This window comes from Mobula birostris, chromosome 2, assembly GCF_030028105.1.
Source record: "Mobula birostris isolate sMobBir1 chromosome 2, sMobBir1.hap1, whole genome shotgun sequence".
Classification (NCBI taxonomy): Eukaryota; Metazoa; Chordata; class Chondrichthyes; order Myliobatiformes; family Myliobatidae; genus Mobula; species Mobula birostris.
The window spans coordinates 214,854,245-214,868,726 of NC_092371.1; the positions used below are offsets into that span (position 1 = coordinate 214,854,245).

At 39.2% G+C, this 14,482-nt stretch overlaps 1 protein-coding gene across 3 annotated transcripts in view; it reads left to right on the top strand.

Moving 5' to 3' along the window:
- xkr6b (XK, Kell blood group complex subunit-related family, member 6b) overlaps window positions 1-7,967 on the top strand; it is a 485,147-nt gene extending 477,180 nt beyond the window's left edge. For all 3 annotated transcript variants that reach the window (XM_072251432.1, XM_072251431.1, XM_072251433.1), the window contains one exon: window positions 7,003-7,967. In XM_072251432.1, coding sequence (XP_072107533.1) covers window positions 7,003-7,967 — 965 coding nt within the window. The remainder of the gene's footprint in view (window positions 1-7,002) is intronic.
- Window positions 7,968-14,482: the final 6,515 nt, after the last annotated feature.

Here is a 14,482-nt window from a genome sequence, read left to right on the forward strand (position 1 = left end):
GTTGAAGGTGGCGGAAGTTGCGGAGGATAATATGCTGGATCCGGAGGCTCGCTCGGTGGTAGATGAGGACAAGGGGAACTCTGTCCCCGTTGTGGTTGCGGGAGGACGGGGTGAGGGCCGAAGTACAGGAAATGGAGGAGATGCGGGTGAGGGCATCATTGATGACAGCAGAAGGGAAACAATGATCCTTAAAGAAAGAGGACATTTGAGATGTCCTGGGATGGAAAGCCTCATCCTGGGAGCAGATGCGGCGGAGACAGAGGAACTGGGAATAGGGAATGGCATTTTTGCATGTGGCGGGGTGGGAAGAGGTATAGTCGAGGTAGTTATGAGAGTCAGTGGGCTTGTAGAAGATGTCGGTGGACGGTCTGTCTCCAGAGATGGAGACCGAGACATCGAGAAAGGGAAGAGAAGTGTCCGAGATAGACCAAGTGAATTTGATGGCTGGGTGGAATTGACGCCTTTGTGGCAAAGTTGGCAGACAATGCAAGTATAGGTGGAGGGGCAGGTCGTGTTTAAGAAACAGGGAGACTGCAGAAGCACTGAGATTGATTGGGAGAATGAGTAAAGAAGTGGCAGATGAAATATAGTATAGCGAAGTGTATGGTCGTACACTTTGGTAGAATGAATGAAGGTGTAGACTATCTTCTAAATATGGAGCATTTTCAGAAGTCAAAGGAAGGGAACTTGTGAGTCCCTAAAGGTTAACTTGTAGTTTGAGTGTGTGGTAAGGAAGGCAAATACAATACTAGCATTCATTTTACGAGGACTAGAATATAAAAGCAAGGATGTAATGCTGAGACGTGTTAACACATTGGTCAGTCTGCACTTGGGGTATTGTGAGCTCTTATCTAAGAAAAGATGCGCTGATATGGAGAGGGTCCAGAGGAGGTTCATGAGAATGAGTACAGGAATGAAATAGTTAAGGTATGTGGAGCGTTTGAGGCCTCAGGGCCTATACTCACTGCAGTTTAAAAGAATGAGAGGGTTTCTCATTGGAACCGATTGAATATTGAAAGGGGTCGAGTGGATGGGGAGAGGATGTTTCCTGTGGTGGGGGAGTCTATTTTTAGTACAATGAGGCAACATGTGTCTTATTGGATATATTGAGATAGAACCAATAGGAGCAGAATCAATCAGTGCTATGTTGGTTAATCCTTATTGTACATCCGATAAAAATAACTCATCTGGCTCAATGGACAAGAATAACCTATCCAATAATAGCAATGTCAGTTTGACACTAGAATAGCAGAGAATCTCAGCAATCATAAGGGTTATTTCTCAGGTGCCTGCCTCCAAAATAACTGATAGAACTCATGAAAATATCTGATAGGACCAAGGATAGATGTCAGAATTTCATTTATGTTTCTGATGCACTCTGTTGAATATTGTTTCAAGGTATTTAGATGTTAAAATGTTTTGCATTATTGGTCTTGCTGAACAACCACTATTACTATCTTCTGCTGAACCTTTTTTGAAGAGTGTAATAAGTTTTGTACTGTTTTAAGGATGAACAACTCAATTCAGAAATTTGACCTGGTGCTTATAGTCCTGGATTGCGTTTGAGCTGGCAATATATATATATTTTCCATATCTAATGGCATTATTATCTTTGCAATGTTGCCTGAGCATCGTTGGCAACTTTTGTCATGCTTTTCTGGGCATTCTCAGGACAGGAAGGATTTAATAGTGTGATAAATATCAGAAAAAATCTGCAGCTCTGGCAGCACCTGACATGATCAAAGGAGAGTTAATGGGCTAGATACTACTGATGAGAAAGAACACTAACAGACAAGGCTGTGACAATGAGGAGCCGCCATCAGCTAGCTGCGATGTGTAATCAGTGCATTGTAGACCTCTCAGCCTGTCTTCTGCAGTGCCAAGGCACATAATGCGCTGGGTGTCAAATGACTGCAGACATTTCAAAGTTCTGTAATGTCAGATTCATCAGTTCCACACCAGCTTCAACCAGTAGTGAATCTTCATTATTTAAAAGGAAACTTTAATTATGATTTTTGTATTTCACACACTGTTTTTATATTTTAGTTTATTATGACTAATTTAATTAGTTTTAACATAATTTTTTCATAAGGGTATTGCCTCCTATTACAAGGTCCCAAAATCATTACACAGGTGTGAGAGCTCTGATGGAACCAGCACTAATAAAATTATTACAGCATAAACTATAATGATTTGTTACTGGCAGCAATGATGTGATGCAAAGCAGGTGCAATTCTCTGCCCTCCACTTGCACTCCTGCAATTATGGACTATTGTGGCTCAGTGTGGAGAGGTTGACTGTGAGAGACAGGTCAGGGATTAGCGATGTGGATGCTTAAGGGTGAGAGGTATAGGATTCAGAACAATAGCGTGGCTGGAATGCGAGTGTTGGTCAGCACAGGCAATTGTCAACAGCTGTTCTAGGTAGTAAGAGACCGCCTGAACCCTGTGATCTCACCATCTCCTGTTGGATGTGACCACCATTAACCTTGTTGTCAAAAATAAATGCCCAGACTGGGGGCATGAACTCACAAAGCAGCAGACAGCAACTTCCATTACATCCAATTGGAGCTGCAGAGAGAAGCCATTGAAGGCAGATGGCCCGTCAACACGTGTCCCGGTGCTGTCAGTCCACACCAATGGCCTCATTCAGGACGTAGCCCTGAGACACTGCACCGCTGGCCCTAACCTGGCCAGACTAACGATCACAAATCTTCTTCACACCAAAGTCACAAAGAGATTCAGTTTCATGAGAGCACCAGTAGAAGGCAAGGATTACAACTTCCTAACAAAGCAGACTTTATATTTAGTTTTAATTGTGTTTACGTGAAAAAATTGTGCATAATCTGTGCTTGGCTTATGTTTTTCTTGTGAATGCTGCTTACCTGATGCTATGTGCCTGTACTGCTACTGCAAATATGTTTCTCATTTCACCTGTGCAGACATGTGCTTGTACACATGATAATAAATTCAACTTGGATTTTAACTCTCTGGTGTGGCAGTGCAGAACACACAGCTAAGGCTGATGTTTCTCTTCTGAAATCTGGCAGGACATATCACTGAATATTCAGTCTGTAGGACCAAGGACACTAGACTTTGTGAACTAGTGTTAAATGGAGAGTCTCCTTTCTTTTGTTTTGTTATGAAACATTCCCTTGTATTAAAGGGAGTCTGCCTGAACAGATCACAATCTGGCACAAATGTGACTGGGCTACGTCCCCTTTGATTTATTTACTAACCTGTGCTCCCCACAGATCCGGCCCCAACTGCGATAAACCGGGGTTCAGCATTACACAATGACAGACTAACACACTCCATGAAAAAGCTTGCCATTTATTACTATTGTGAATGAACTATTATTTACGCATCAATACAGAATATTTGCCTATGAGGTTTTATCAGTATCCCTATCAACAATTTGAAATCATTTGGAACTTTACACAATTTCTTTCTTAGTCGATTTGAATTTTAAAGTTAATTGTAACCTTTTAAAGTACAATAAAAACTGTACCAAAGTTGCATGTTCTCATGCTCTCTTGATGATTATTTCATGTAATGGTTTTGGAGTTGGTCTAATTCACAAGGAACGGGCAAGAGAATGGATATGTTAACATGGCAGCCTGTGGAGATGGGCATAATGGAAAGGTTGCACCATCTCCCTCCCCGCTGGCCTTTACTATGGCAATGGAAGTAATCATTAGAGCTTCTAACTGAGTAGAGGAAGAGAACCACTGAAGTCAGGACTACATCTACCACCAATCTAGGCATTTATGGGTGATTTGACTATCCTGACAACTACCATCCCATGTACCAAACGGTTGCTTGAGGAGCTCCATTCGAACATCTAATGGGCCCGAATGATGATTAAAACAAAGAAATTTAGGAGCATTTTTATAGTCAGGGGAAGGCTGGTGGACTACAAGTTCCATGTCAGAAATGCATGTTAAAAGCTTGGGGCATTGGTACGATGTAAATCTCAGTGATACAAAGCAAGTGAAACTGCTGAAAGAAGAAATCATAAAAGAGCTTAAAGCCATCGATAAAACCTTGCTGACAGGAAAACAAGCTCTGGTGCCTTCAGTTTGGATTGCCCCCTTGTGTTTTGGGGCCACTGACTCTGTATGAAGTCCCGATCACCCATGTTGAAAAGATGGAGAGGACAGTTAGTTCCTTCGTTAAGCAGTGGATGGGCCTACCAAGATCGCTAAGTAACATCTACTTGTATGGCAAAGGAACTCTGGCGTTGATAGTCACGGGGCTGACTGAAGAGTTCAAGTGTGCCAAGGTGTGGCTTGAGATGACTCTATCAGAATCTCGTGACAGCGTTGTCCAGGATACTGTGCCCAGGACCTTAACATGGAGAAAGTGGTGTCCAGCAGAGTCAGTAAAACAGGCAAAAGCAGCACTCGGGTTCGCAGACATGGTGGGCCAGGTGCAATCTGGAAGAGGGGGGCCTTGGCACAACACAAAAGCAAAGGCGAGCTACGGTGGTGCAGGAAGCACAGCGACAGGAGGAGCAGATGAGGTATGCAAGAGCTGTGTCTCAGGCAAAACAGGGGCAGTGGACAAGGTGGGAAAACATTGAGAAAAGAAAATTCAACTGGAAAGACTTGGGAAAAGGAAGGAAGAAAGATTAGTTTCCTTATAAGAGCAGTTCACGATGTTCTCCCAACACCCAAAAATCTGAACCTGTGGCTTGGTCAAGACGCAGCTTGTCCACTCTGTGGAAGAACAGCAGACTTCAAGCATGTCCTCTCATCTTGCAAAGGCTGAATAACAACTTAAGCCCCATGTGACTGAAAGGACCACCATCCCCTGCGTCCAGCAAGGATAGTCAGTGCTACCCTCAGTGACATGCTTGGTGTCAGGCATGTTCGTGACTGGAACATGGCTGTCGACCTTGACAATGGGCTAATATTTCCCCCGGAGATAGCCACTACCACCCTCAGACCAGACTTGGTCCTGTGGTCCAGCAGTCTGAAGGCTGTGGTAATCTCCGAGCTCACAGTGCCCTGGGAAGATGCCGTCTGAGAGACATAGGAATGGAAACATGCAGGATATGCCGAGCTGGCCACAGATGGAAGGTGCAGATTTTCCCAGCAGAGGTTGGCTCTAGAGGATTTGTGGCTATTTCCATGGCAGATTGCTGAAGGGATTGGAAGTCCAAGGCTAGGGCCAGCGGCAAGCTATAAAAGAACTCTCGGAGGCAGCCGAACGAAGCAGCCACTGGTTATGGATGAAGAGGAGTGATGACAGCTGGGCCCCTAAAATGACCCATGAGTGGCCAGATGTGAAGAGGGGTGCACTTGGGATGCCGGGTCATATCGTTGAGCCCTCAGGAAATGAAGTGGGCTTAAACTGACGAAACATCTAAGATGGGGGTGCCCCCCGATGACCCTTGGAAAGCATCTGCCACCCATCAATCCCCACCTCAAGATCTTTATGCTATGACCTGAGTTAGGATCTGCTTATCAAAGGGATTGAAACATTTAGTCCTATGAGCTTAAACATGAATCTTTCACACCACTGATTTCAAACCCACAAAATCAAATATCCACTCAGAGTCAGTGAAATCATATCCAAAATGATTATTTTAATCGCACAGCCTCATATACATCCCACCTGTAGACTATTTCAGAAACACAAAACTTTCCACGTGTCAATCCTGCTTCTTCTGGACTTATAAAAAAAAGTTTTTAAACAAATAGTTTTGTACCCTTATTTGCACAAATCCACATCCCTGCTGCATTTTTTCTTTTGTGAAAAACATAATGTGCTCTCTGTTCAGGTCACCTAGTTAAAAGAACATTGTGTGAGCAAAACACTGGGTGGATGTCTTGTCAATTCTTTAGTTGTGGTTTCTGTAAGTAACCAGCGTGTGCTTGTTTGAGCAAGTTTGTTTTTTAATGATTACCCATCAAGGCTATTATTGTTAAATACTTCGATGGGTGAGCAAGCCTTTGAGGAAAAAATGGACTATAGGAGCTTTCTGATAAGATTTATAACTAGATGGCTAACAAGAAAGGAATTTAAATGGTTACAGTATGAAACGTTTTAAGACTTCAAGGACAATGAAGTTTTCCAGTAATTACTAGCTTTCTTAAACTTTGTTGAACTAATCCTAATCTTTTGAAATTTAATATCTTTTATACTGGCAACACCTTCTCTACATTTCTTAAAATGGTTTATAGTTTTCACCCTTGCTTTGCTCAGGACAGTAAAGAAGATGTTTGTTTATTTTTAATCATTTATCTAATAAACTTATATAAGGTATAAAAAGTATCTGAGTTACAAAATATGGATTCATTATGCTGTTTTATATATGTCATTACCTTATAATAACTTTTCCCAAGTCAATTTAGCAAGAAGTTCACATGACCAGGGCATCAAAGAGTATGGTGAGAAGGAAAGTGTAGGGGGTTGAGTGGGATCCGGGATCAGCCATGATGGAATGCTGGAGCAGAGTCGATGGGCTGAATGGCCTAATTCTGCCCCTATGTCTTATAAATTATAGAAATAAATATATTTCAATGAAAAAATTGTCTTATAAATGATGTTTATATTTATCCACTTTACTATTGTTGTCCAATTGCTGTGGAAGGCAAATAAGACATAACTACTCATCAAAATATTAAATTGGTACCACGGATGTAGCTGATATGCAGATAAGCATTCTTTCTGTATTAAGGACTGAAGTTAGTTGGGATAGGAAAAGCAAATCTTAGAACTTAATTCAACAAAACTTCGAAGTAGTGCATTTTCTTGTTAAGAAACCTTGAATCTACTGAGAAACAAGTAGGTTCATAATGTAATCCTGAAATTATTTCACATCGAGAATCTGCATTAACCAAAAGCACAACACATTGACCAGCGATGGGCAATGCTACTATCTGAATACAGATTCTTATTATAGTTCCTTCCTTTGTCCTGAGGCCTGCCTGAACTAGTGTAATGTAATATTGCAATTACTACGCTCACTGTATTTTTCTCTCTGTCACGCCAGGTTTGTCTTCTGTGGCCTCTCTGATGTCCCTTGCCTGGGTGCTAGCCTCATATCACAAACTGCTGCGGGACTCCAGGGATGACAAAAAAAGCATGAGCTACAGAGGTGCCCTAATCCACATCTTTTGGCGTTTGTTTACCATATCATCCAGAGTCATTTCGTTTGCATTATTTGCATCTATTTTTCAGTTATATTTTGGAATATTTGTGGTTGTGCACTGGTGTGCCATGGCATTTTGGATTATTCATGGAGGAACAGATTTCTGCATGTCCAAGTGGGAGGAAATTCTGTTCAATATGGTGATAGGAATCGTGTACATATTCTGCTGGTTTAATGTCAAAGAAGGACGGACACGATATCGAATGTTTGCCTATTATACTGTAATTTTGACAGAAAATGCTGCCTTGACTTTTCTTTGGTATCTTTACAGAGATCCCACAACCACTGACTTTTATGCCATTACAGCACTATGTACAGTTTTTATTTGTTTTATTGCTGGGGCAGCGTTTATGTTCTTGTATTATGGTTTATTTCATCCGATGGGACCGAGGACAAAGATCCTTGCCAGTTCTTGCTGTGCTGAACTGCTCTGGGGAATCCCTCTGCCCCCAGAGCTAGAGGCCATGGCAGCCACGCCAGCGGCACCTAGAGGATCCCAGACTACCCCGACCAGAGTGGCAGGCGACCAGGAGGAGGAGGATGCAGCCGAGACCTGCCTGCCTGTTTTCCAAGTGCGATCCACAGTGCCACTTACACCATCTGGCCGGCCCTACGTACCAGAGGGACCATTCATCAAGATTGACATGCCAAGGAAACGATATCCTGCCTGGGATGCCCACTTTGTAGACAGAAGGCTGAGGAGAACTGTTAATATATTACAGTATGTAACTCCCACATCTGTCGGTATAAGGTATAGAGATGGACCACTTGTATATGAGCTGCTACAATATGAATCTTCACTTTAAAGCTTCACCCATTGACACTGACAAAAGAAGTAATTATGTTTACGTCAGGCACTCAGACACTGTCATGCAACTCTCAAAACACAAAACTCACAGATATGTTTTTGTTTTCCTGGTAGCTGTCTGTATATAAAGATATTCTATATGTTTTGTACGTAACAAAAAAGTGAAAAAAAATCTTTTTACACAGCAAAATACAGTGCTTATACTGTATATTAAATGGCGGAAAATTTCATGGAGAATTTCCAATTGTTATTACAAGGAATCACAAATAGAGGTGCATATTCATTCACATGCAGACACAGATATCACAGACAAAATACACATATACATTCACTCAGTTTATCTGTATGCAGAGCATTAAAGGACAGATGATAAGTGGGACTGAAAAAGCAAGTCATACAACATTAATTAACTAGAAAACTTTAGTGGTGCAATTTTAAATCCCTTTCAGGGTTTTGTGAGCATATGTGGGGTTTTTTCAGTTCCACAATCCCATCCTTGGCAAAAAAAAAATATTTCTAAGTATATACTGTGTGTTTCTTTGTCTGTGTGAGCTTTTTATTCAAGTAATAACGATCTGTTATTACAGTTCAAGGTGCAACCATATGTCAAGCACACCACATCAGATCCTTGACATATAGTTTTTTTTAAATGGAATATTACTGTTTGATTTTGTAATTTACAGAGTTCTTTTTTAATTTAAATAGTTGCAGAAAAAGTATCAATTTTATAACTTGCAGCTTGGGAAAAAAACTGGAGTTTTTCTTTACCTGAATATACCTGAATTTTAAGTGGTTATAATAATGGTGTTATACAGGAGGTTTGTATCCATGATAGATCCATCAAATCTGTCTGCCATACAGGGAGAGGCCAAAGTACTCTGGTCAAAGCCATCTGGTGCAATTCAATAAGCCAATTTACAACCTACCCACAGAATAGCTTTCTTTTTAGCACTTGTGTGCCTAATCAGGCCTTTGCATGACAAACACGTGCAGACCACTGAAAAAAGGGTTAATCTTTTGACTTCCTTGTGCAGCTCAGGTGTATTCTGGTGCAGAGATTTCCAGAAAAGCTTTGAGTTAGGAGACTAAAGGCTTCCTTGAATAATGTGGATAGAGATTTTACTGTTAGGAGACAATGATCAGTTATCTAATTATTGCTAATATTTTTCACTGTGCAGGAAAGATACAACTTGGGTATTTGATTTTTTTACGATTCGTATCCCAAGTGTAACTCAAGTTGTATATATCAAAATAGGTTAACTTATCCATAAGGCAAATTTGTTTAATCTTAGTGTGAACATTCAGTAAAAGTATGTTCATATTGTCAGACATTGTAAATCTCCAACCTATTTGAAACTGCACATTAAATCATAATTATCCAATCATTAAACACATTGTCCTTTTTAAAAATATGATGATTGTCTATTTGTCTTCCAGACTTTCAGGCAGTGAGTTCCCACAACACTTCCATAGAAACCATAGAAACTACAGCACAGAAACAGGCCTTTTGGCCCTTCTTGGCTGTGCTGAACCATTTTCTGCCTAGTCCCACTGACCTGCAATAGAAACCATAGAAACTACAGCACAGAAACAGGCCTTTTGGCCCTTCTTGGTTTCCCTGCTAATATTTTTACCTAAAATCCATTACTAAGAATAATTGATTCTTCCAATCTTCTCCATCCAGGTGTCTCATTGTTCTAACACCTCAACTAAATTTAATTTCAGTCATCACTACTCCAAAAGCATCAATGCCACCTGCTCTTCCATTCTTTCCACATAGCTGAAACTCCTAGGTCTTAACAACAGGTCTGTAACTTTCTTCCAACACAATTCATCCACTATTTATGCTTTTATCATGCAGATGATGTTTTATGCCTTATAATCTACTGACCTGTCAGTAACCTGCAAATAATTTTCCTGCCCTCCTTCAAAATCAAACAATGTCCTTATCCATGAGTCAGGCAGTAATCACCTACTGAGAAATAATATGCAGACTCAACCACAGATGATCAATGGTACAAAACTTTTTAATAAGTCTACAGCATTATGTAAAAGTGAGGAATACTTAATGGGTTGCATTGCTTTAAGTTATAGGTAACTTCAAATGCCTGCTCTTTGCTTTGTCATTTAAGAAGCCAAATCAATTAATGACCAAGTAAATTATTTTGTATTTGTTACAAGGAATGTTTTAGCAGATTCTATGGGACAATTATATTTATCTACATTCCCAATCCACTAGTGCAGCAGTTAGGTAATCAATTTGAATATAGGTAGCCAAAAATAAATTAATTGGCCAAGAACTCACATAGCTATTCATCTTCTCAGAGGGAAATGGGTTAACAGCCATTTCCAGATTTCAACCAGATTTCCAGCATCTGCAGATTTTCTCTTGTCTGTGATTGAACAACCATTCCTGGGTTGTTTCCTCTCACATTAAACATTTTACATGCAACTCTCCTGTGTGAATCACCATTTCGATTTCCATGTCATGCTCTCCCCAGTTATGCTATTTTTGGTGGAACATTGCTTGGGCAATGAGACCACTTGTTCTGTGGAAATGAAATGAAATTAAATGAAATATCTTTATTGTTATTGCATAGTACAATTTGTCATGCACCAATACAGCGAAAATGAGTTTGCAACTCTCATACTCAATGCTATAAAACACAAATAAAATAAATAAACAATAAATAAAATCAAGTAACCAGCCATTACAAGCTTACTGACTGTTTTCACTCATCACTAAGGTAAGTCTCAATTATCCCTAGGGTTCTTTGAACTCTCATCAACACTAATCTCATAACATGATTCCCATGTGCCATTTGCTCCAACCTCTAACTACCTGATGGATCTAAGCCTTTACATTCTCCAACTGACACACTCTCCAGTAAGATACTGATTCTGCAAAGGCTGACTGCTTCATCACCTACCCCCAATGACATGCTTTAAACACCACCAGCCCTGACACTCATCGACCATAGCTATGGCCATTTTTGAACTCATTAAATGAGACAGATTAAGTCAATAAACCTCCGGTATAGGCTTTTAAAACAGATTCATTGTTATAGCAAATAAAACTGGCTAGCATGCCAGAATATAAGCTTCATCACCTCTTTGGCCCTCATAGGAAAATGCCTTTGATAGTTCAGGGTAAGGCCTTGGGCTTTGACTGAAATGATTGTTGGTGCTTCATATATCGATTGCACAGCACACCTATTATTGCACAATACATTTTCCAGAGATTATTTTATGCAAGGCCATCACTTCCTATTTCTCCTGGCATTGTTTGTAGTTCTTGGCGGTCATCTTGGCATTGCACATATCAGATGAAATAGTTAGTGATGTTTAGCAAGAAAGAAATGTAATTCAATAAGAAGGTTCACCTGATGACCTAAACTTCTATTTTAGTACATCTATTGCAGTTCCTATTGATTCCAAGAAGGAGACACCTCATTTTCTCACCCAGCATTCTAAGAGACCATTAATAATGAGCTACTCTTGTTATACAAAAGTAAAAAATACTTGCAGTTCTATTCCTGAAAGATTCTTCTTTTTTTCATGTAAGTTGGCATGGGAAGACTCTTTGTAATCAACTGCTGTGCACAATAAAAAAAATGTTGCAACTTTGAAGAAATCAATTTGCCCTCTGGCCTTTCTTAACATAAGCTCTTCAATCGACATCTGCCTACATTAATGCAACCCCTTTATGCTAAATATTTCCCAGTTAATTTTAAATTTTGATATGGTCTGCTCGTACAGCCAATTGTAGTATATAATTCTCAGTACTAATAACCATTTGTCTGGAATAAGCAATTGTTTGACCTGCATCATTCCGATAATGAAAGTTTGTTGTCATTACTGACCTACCTACAAGTAGATGCTGTCTTTCACCATTCAATGTTACAGAGTCATAAACACATTGTCTTTCACTATTTTAAATCTCTTCTGTAATTAAACCTTTTCACTCTCTGTTTTATGAGCCTTTCCCACCTGATATTATTCCAATGATCTGCTTCTCATACCTCAAATACCCTCTAATCAATGCATGCAACATAATATACAACAACTCGGTTCCATTTATGTTTTCGTGGTCCTTTTCAACAGCACGCTGAAGGCACTGTTCTTTATCTGGTAGGTGCTCATTGAAGAGCCTGATGTCAATCTGAAGCTGGTAAAAAGCTAAAAACAACACAAAGTACAGGACCTGTATTTGCATGGGAATGCTGAGCATGCTGGAAATTAGAAAAACTCCTCAAGCTTAGGCCTCATGTCTACTCACTCATGCCTGCATACAAATTATTTAAGCAACAGATGGTCCAGCATTGATCCTTGGGGAAACAGCTTCTCATATCTTACTAATCTGTGCAATTATCTATTTATTCCCAGCTCTTTATTTTTTCCCTTTCATAGTTGCAAATAGAAAAGGGGTTAGGTATCTAAGTATGATCAATCTTCACATTCACTTTTATATCATTGGACCTTTACCCGAAAGAGTTCAAAATGTTTTGAATGATAAGGTTTATTCCAAACCAATGTGATGACTAGAAGCCCATGAAGTCGTATCAGAGAGTGTATTTTTCCTTAGCAAATTAGACAATCGTATAAGACCATAACCATAGAAATTCCGAGCAGGTGTAGCTATTTAGCTCTTCAACTGTGCTCCAGTATTCAATAAGATCACGAATGATGTGACTTTCCTCACGTCCACTTTTCACCCTATCCCTATAACTCTTGATTCCCATTCTGAGTAGAAATCTGTTTATCTCCACCCTGCAGATGCATATTTTCAGTTATAAACTATTCATGCTGAAGTTAGATGAGGACGAATCGGAGAAGTTTGGAAGAGAAGCTGTATTGACCGTTCGTGTTAAGTAACCTGTTTCTGTTCCATGTATTCTCGGATTCAGTGACGAATGCAATTTTGGATGTTGATTCAAGAGCTTTGTGTCATTTCATCCTTATAAGAGAATGCAAGAATCAGTAAAACACAGAGTACTTTAATTGTGTAATCGTTACATATTGAAAAAATATATTTTTCAAATTGCAGTAATTCTGGGGTCATTGACCACAGCTACAATCCTTATAAAAGCACATGAAATGAGACAGATTAAGTCAATAAGCCTTCTGTATTTGCTTTTAAAATAGAATCATTGTTCCAGCCAATAAAAGGTGCTAGCATGCCAGAACAATAATACTCAACAACTCTTCTGTCTCAGATAAGCTGTATCTTCTCTTCTGGTAGGAAATATCCATTATAGAAGGCATAGCATATAGGAATTTCTAAACATCATTTGTAAGTATAGTGAAATACCTATCCACATTACTAAGGAATATTTTTTTAATTCAGACTGTGGTGCACTGTTGTTTGCTGGGGAGTCTAATGAGCTCAAGCTAGATGAAGCTTATTGCTAACAATGAAAAAAAAATCTGCCTTTTAATTTCTGGACTGCCTAGCACAATAGTCATTATTTGTTATACTAGAATACTTAGTATTATATCTTTACTCAATGTTAGTCAATGAACCCTTTGTGTACTGAGAAGATAGTTTCACTTCTTGTTAGACCACGTGCCACAAAAGACTGTGGTATCTCAAGTGACTGTAAAAAAAGCCCATATTGAAAGTAATCTATCAGTTAGATGATACAGTAAATGTCTCTTCAGCACTCAAAGGGTTACAATAATTTAATTTCATTATATAATGCCAATGTCTATGTCGCCTAGTGTGATTGGCTGATAGGTATGTATTAGCAAACATAAAAAGGCATACCTTCCCTGAAACAACAAATTGTAAGGGTGCTAAATTTCCAAACACACTAAATTGATGTACTTTTTTAATAACAGAAATAGTATGATTTATTTTTATAAACTGACGTTTAATGCTTTGAGGCATTATATAATAGTGGTAATGAACAATATGGTATGTATTATTGGTTGGTAATTTGCACTTTAAGATAATCTGACTCTGGCACACATTACCATCTGATAATCACATTACCATCAGATTTCTGTTCCTTATCACTGAAGCAAATTAGTATTTTGTGTCATTGTATTTCATCATATGTAATACCATTGTACCTTTATACACATAAGAAAATGTGCTGCAGCATTTGCATGATGTAAAAGACGCAAGCAATTGTAATTTTACACCACTGAGAGGACCTAGTTAGTAAACCATGAATCATCCAAAGGGCTTTCAAGGTTAGCTAGTTTTCTAGTTTAACTCTCCGGACTATATTCATCATAAAATATTAATAAATATATTTGCTATTTTAATCGACATACAGATAGTAATTGCTTAAGTTGTTCTTCCCAGGAAATAAGCATTTGAGAGTGATTTGTTAAAGTAGACACGGTCAATCAGGTTTTAAGTTTTTCAATGACAACAAGCTGGAAATCTTTTTAACAGCAGTGGGCCAAAGCAAAACATTTCACACTGGTGCTAGCGACTTGCAAATTTGCAGGTTGTATTTTACAATCTATGGTAACAAGACCTTGTCATCAGATAAACTAATG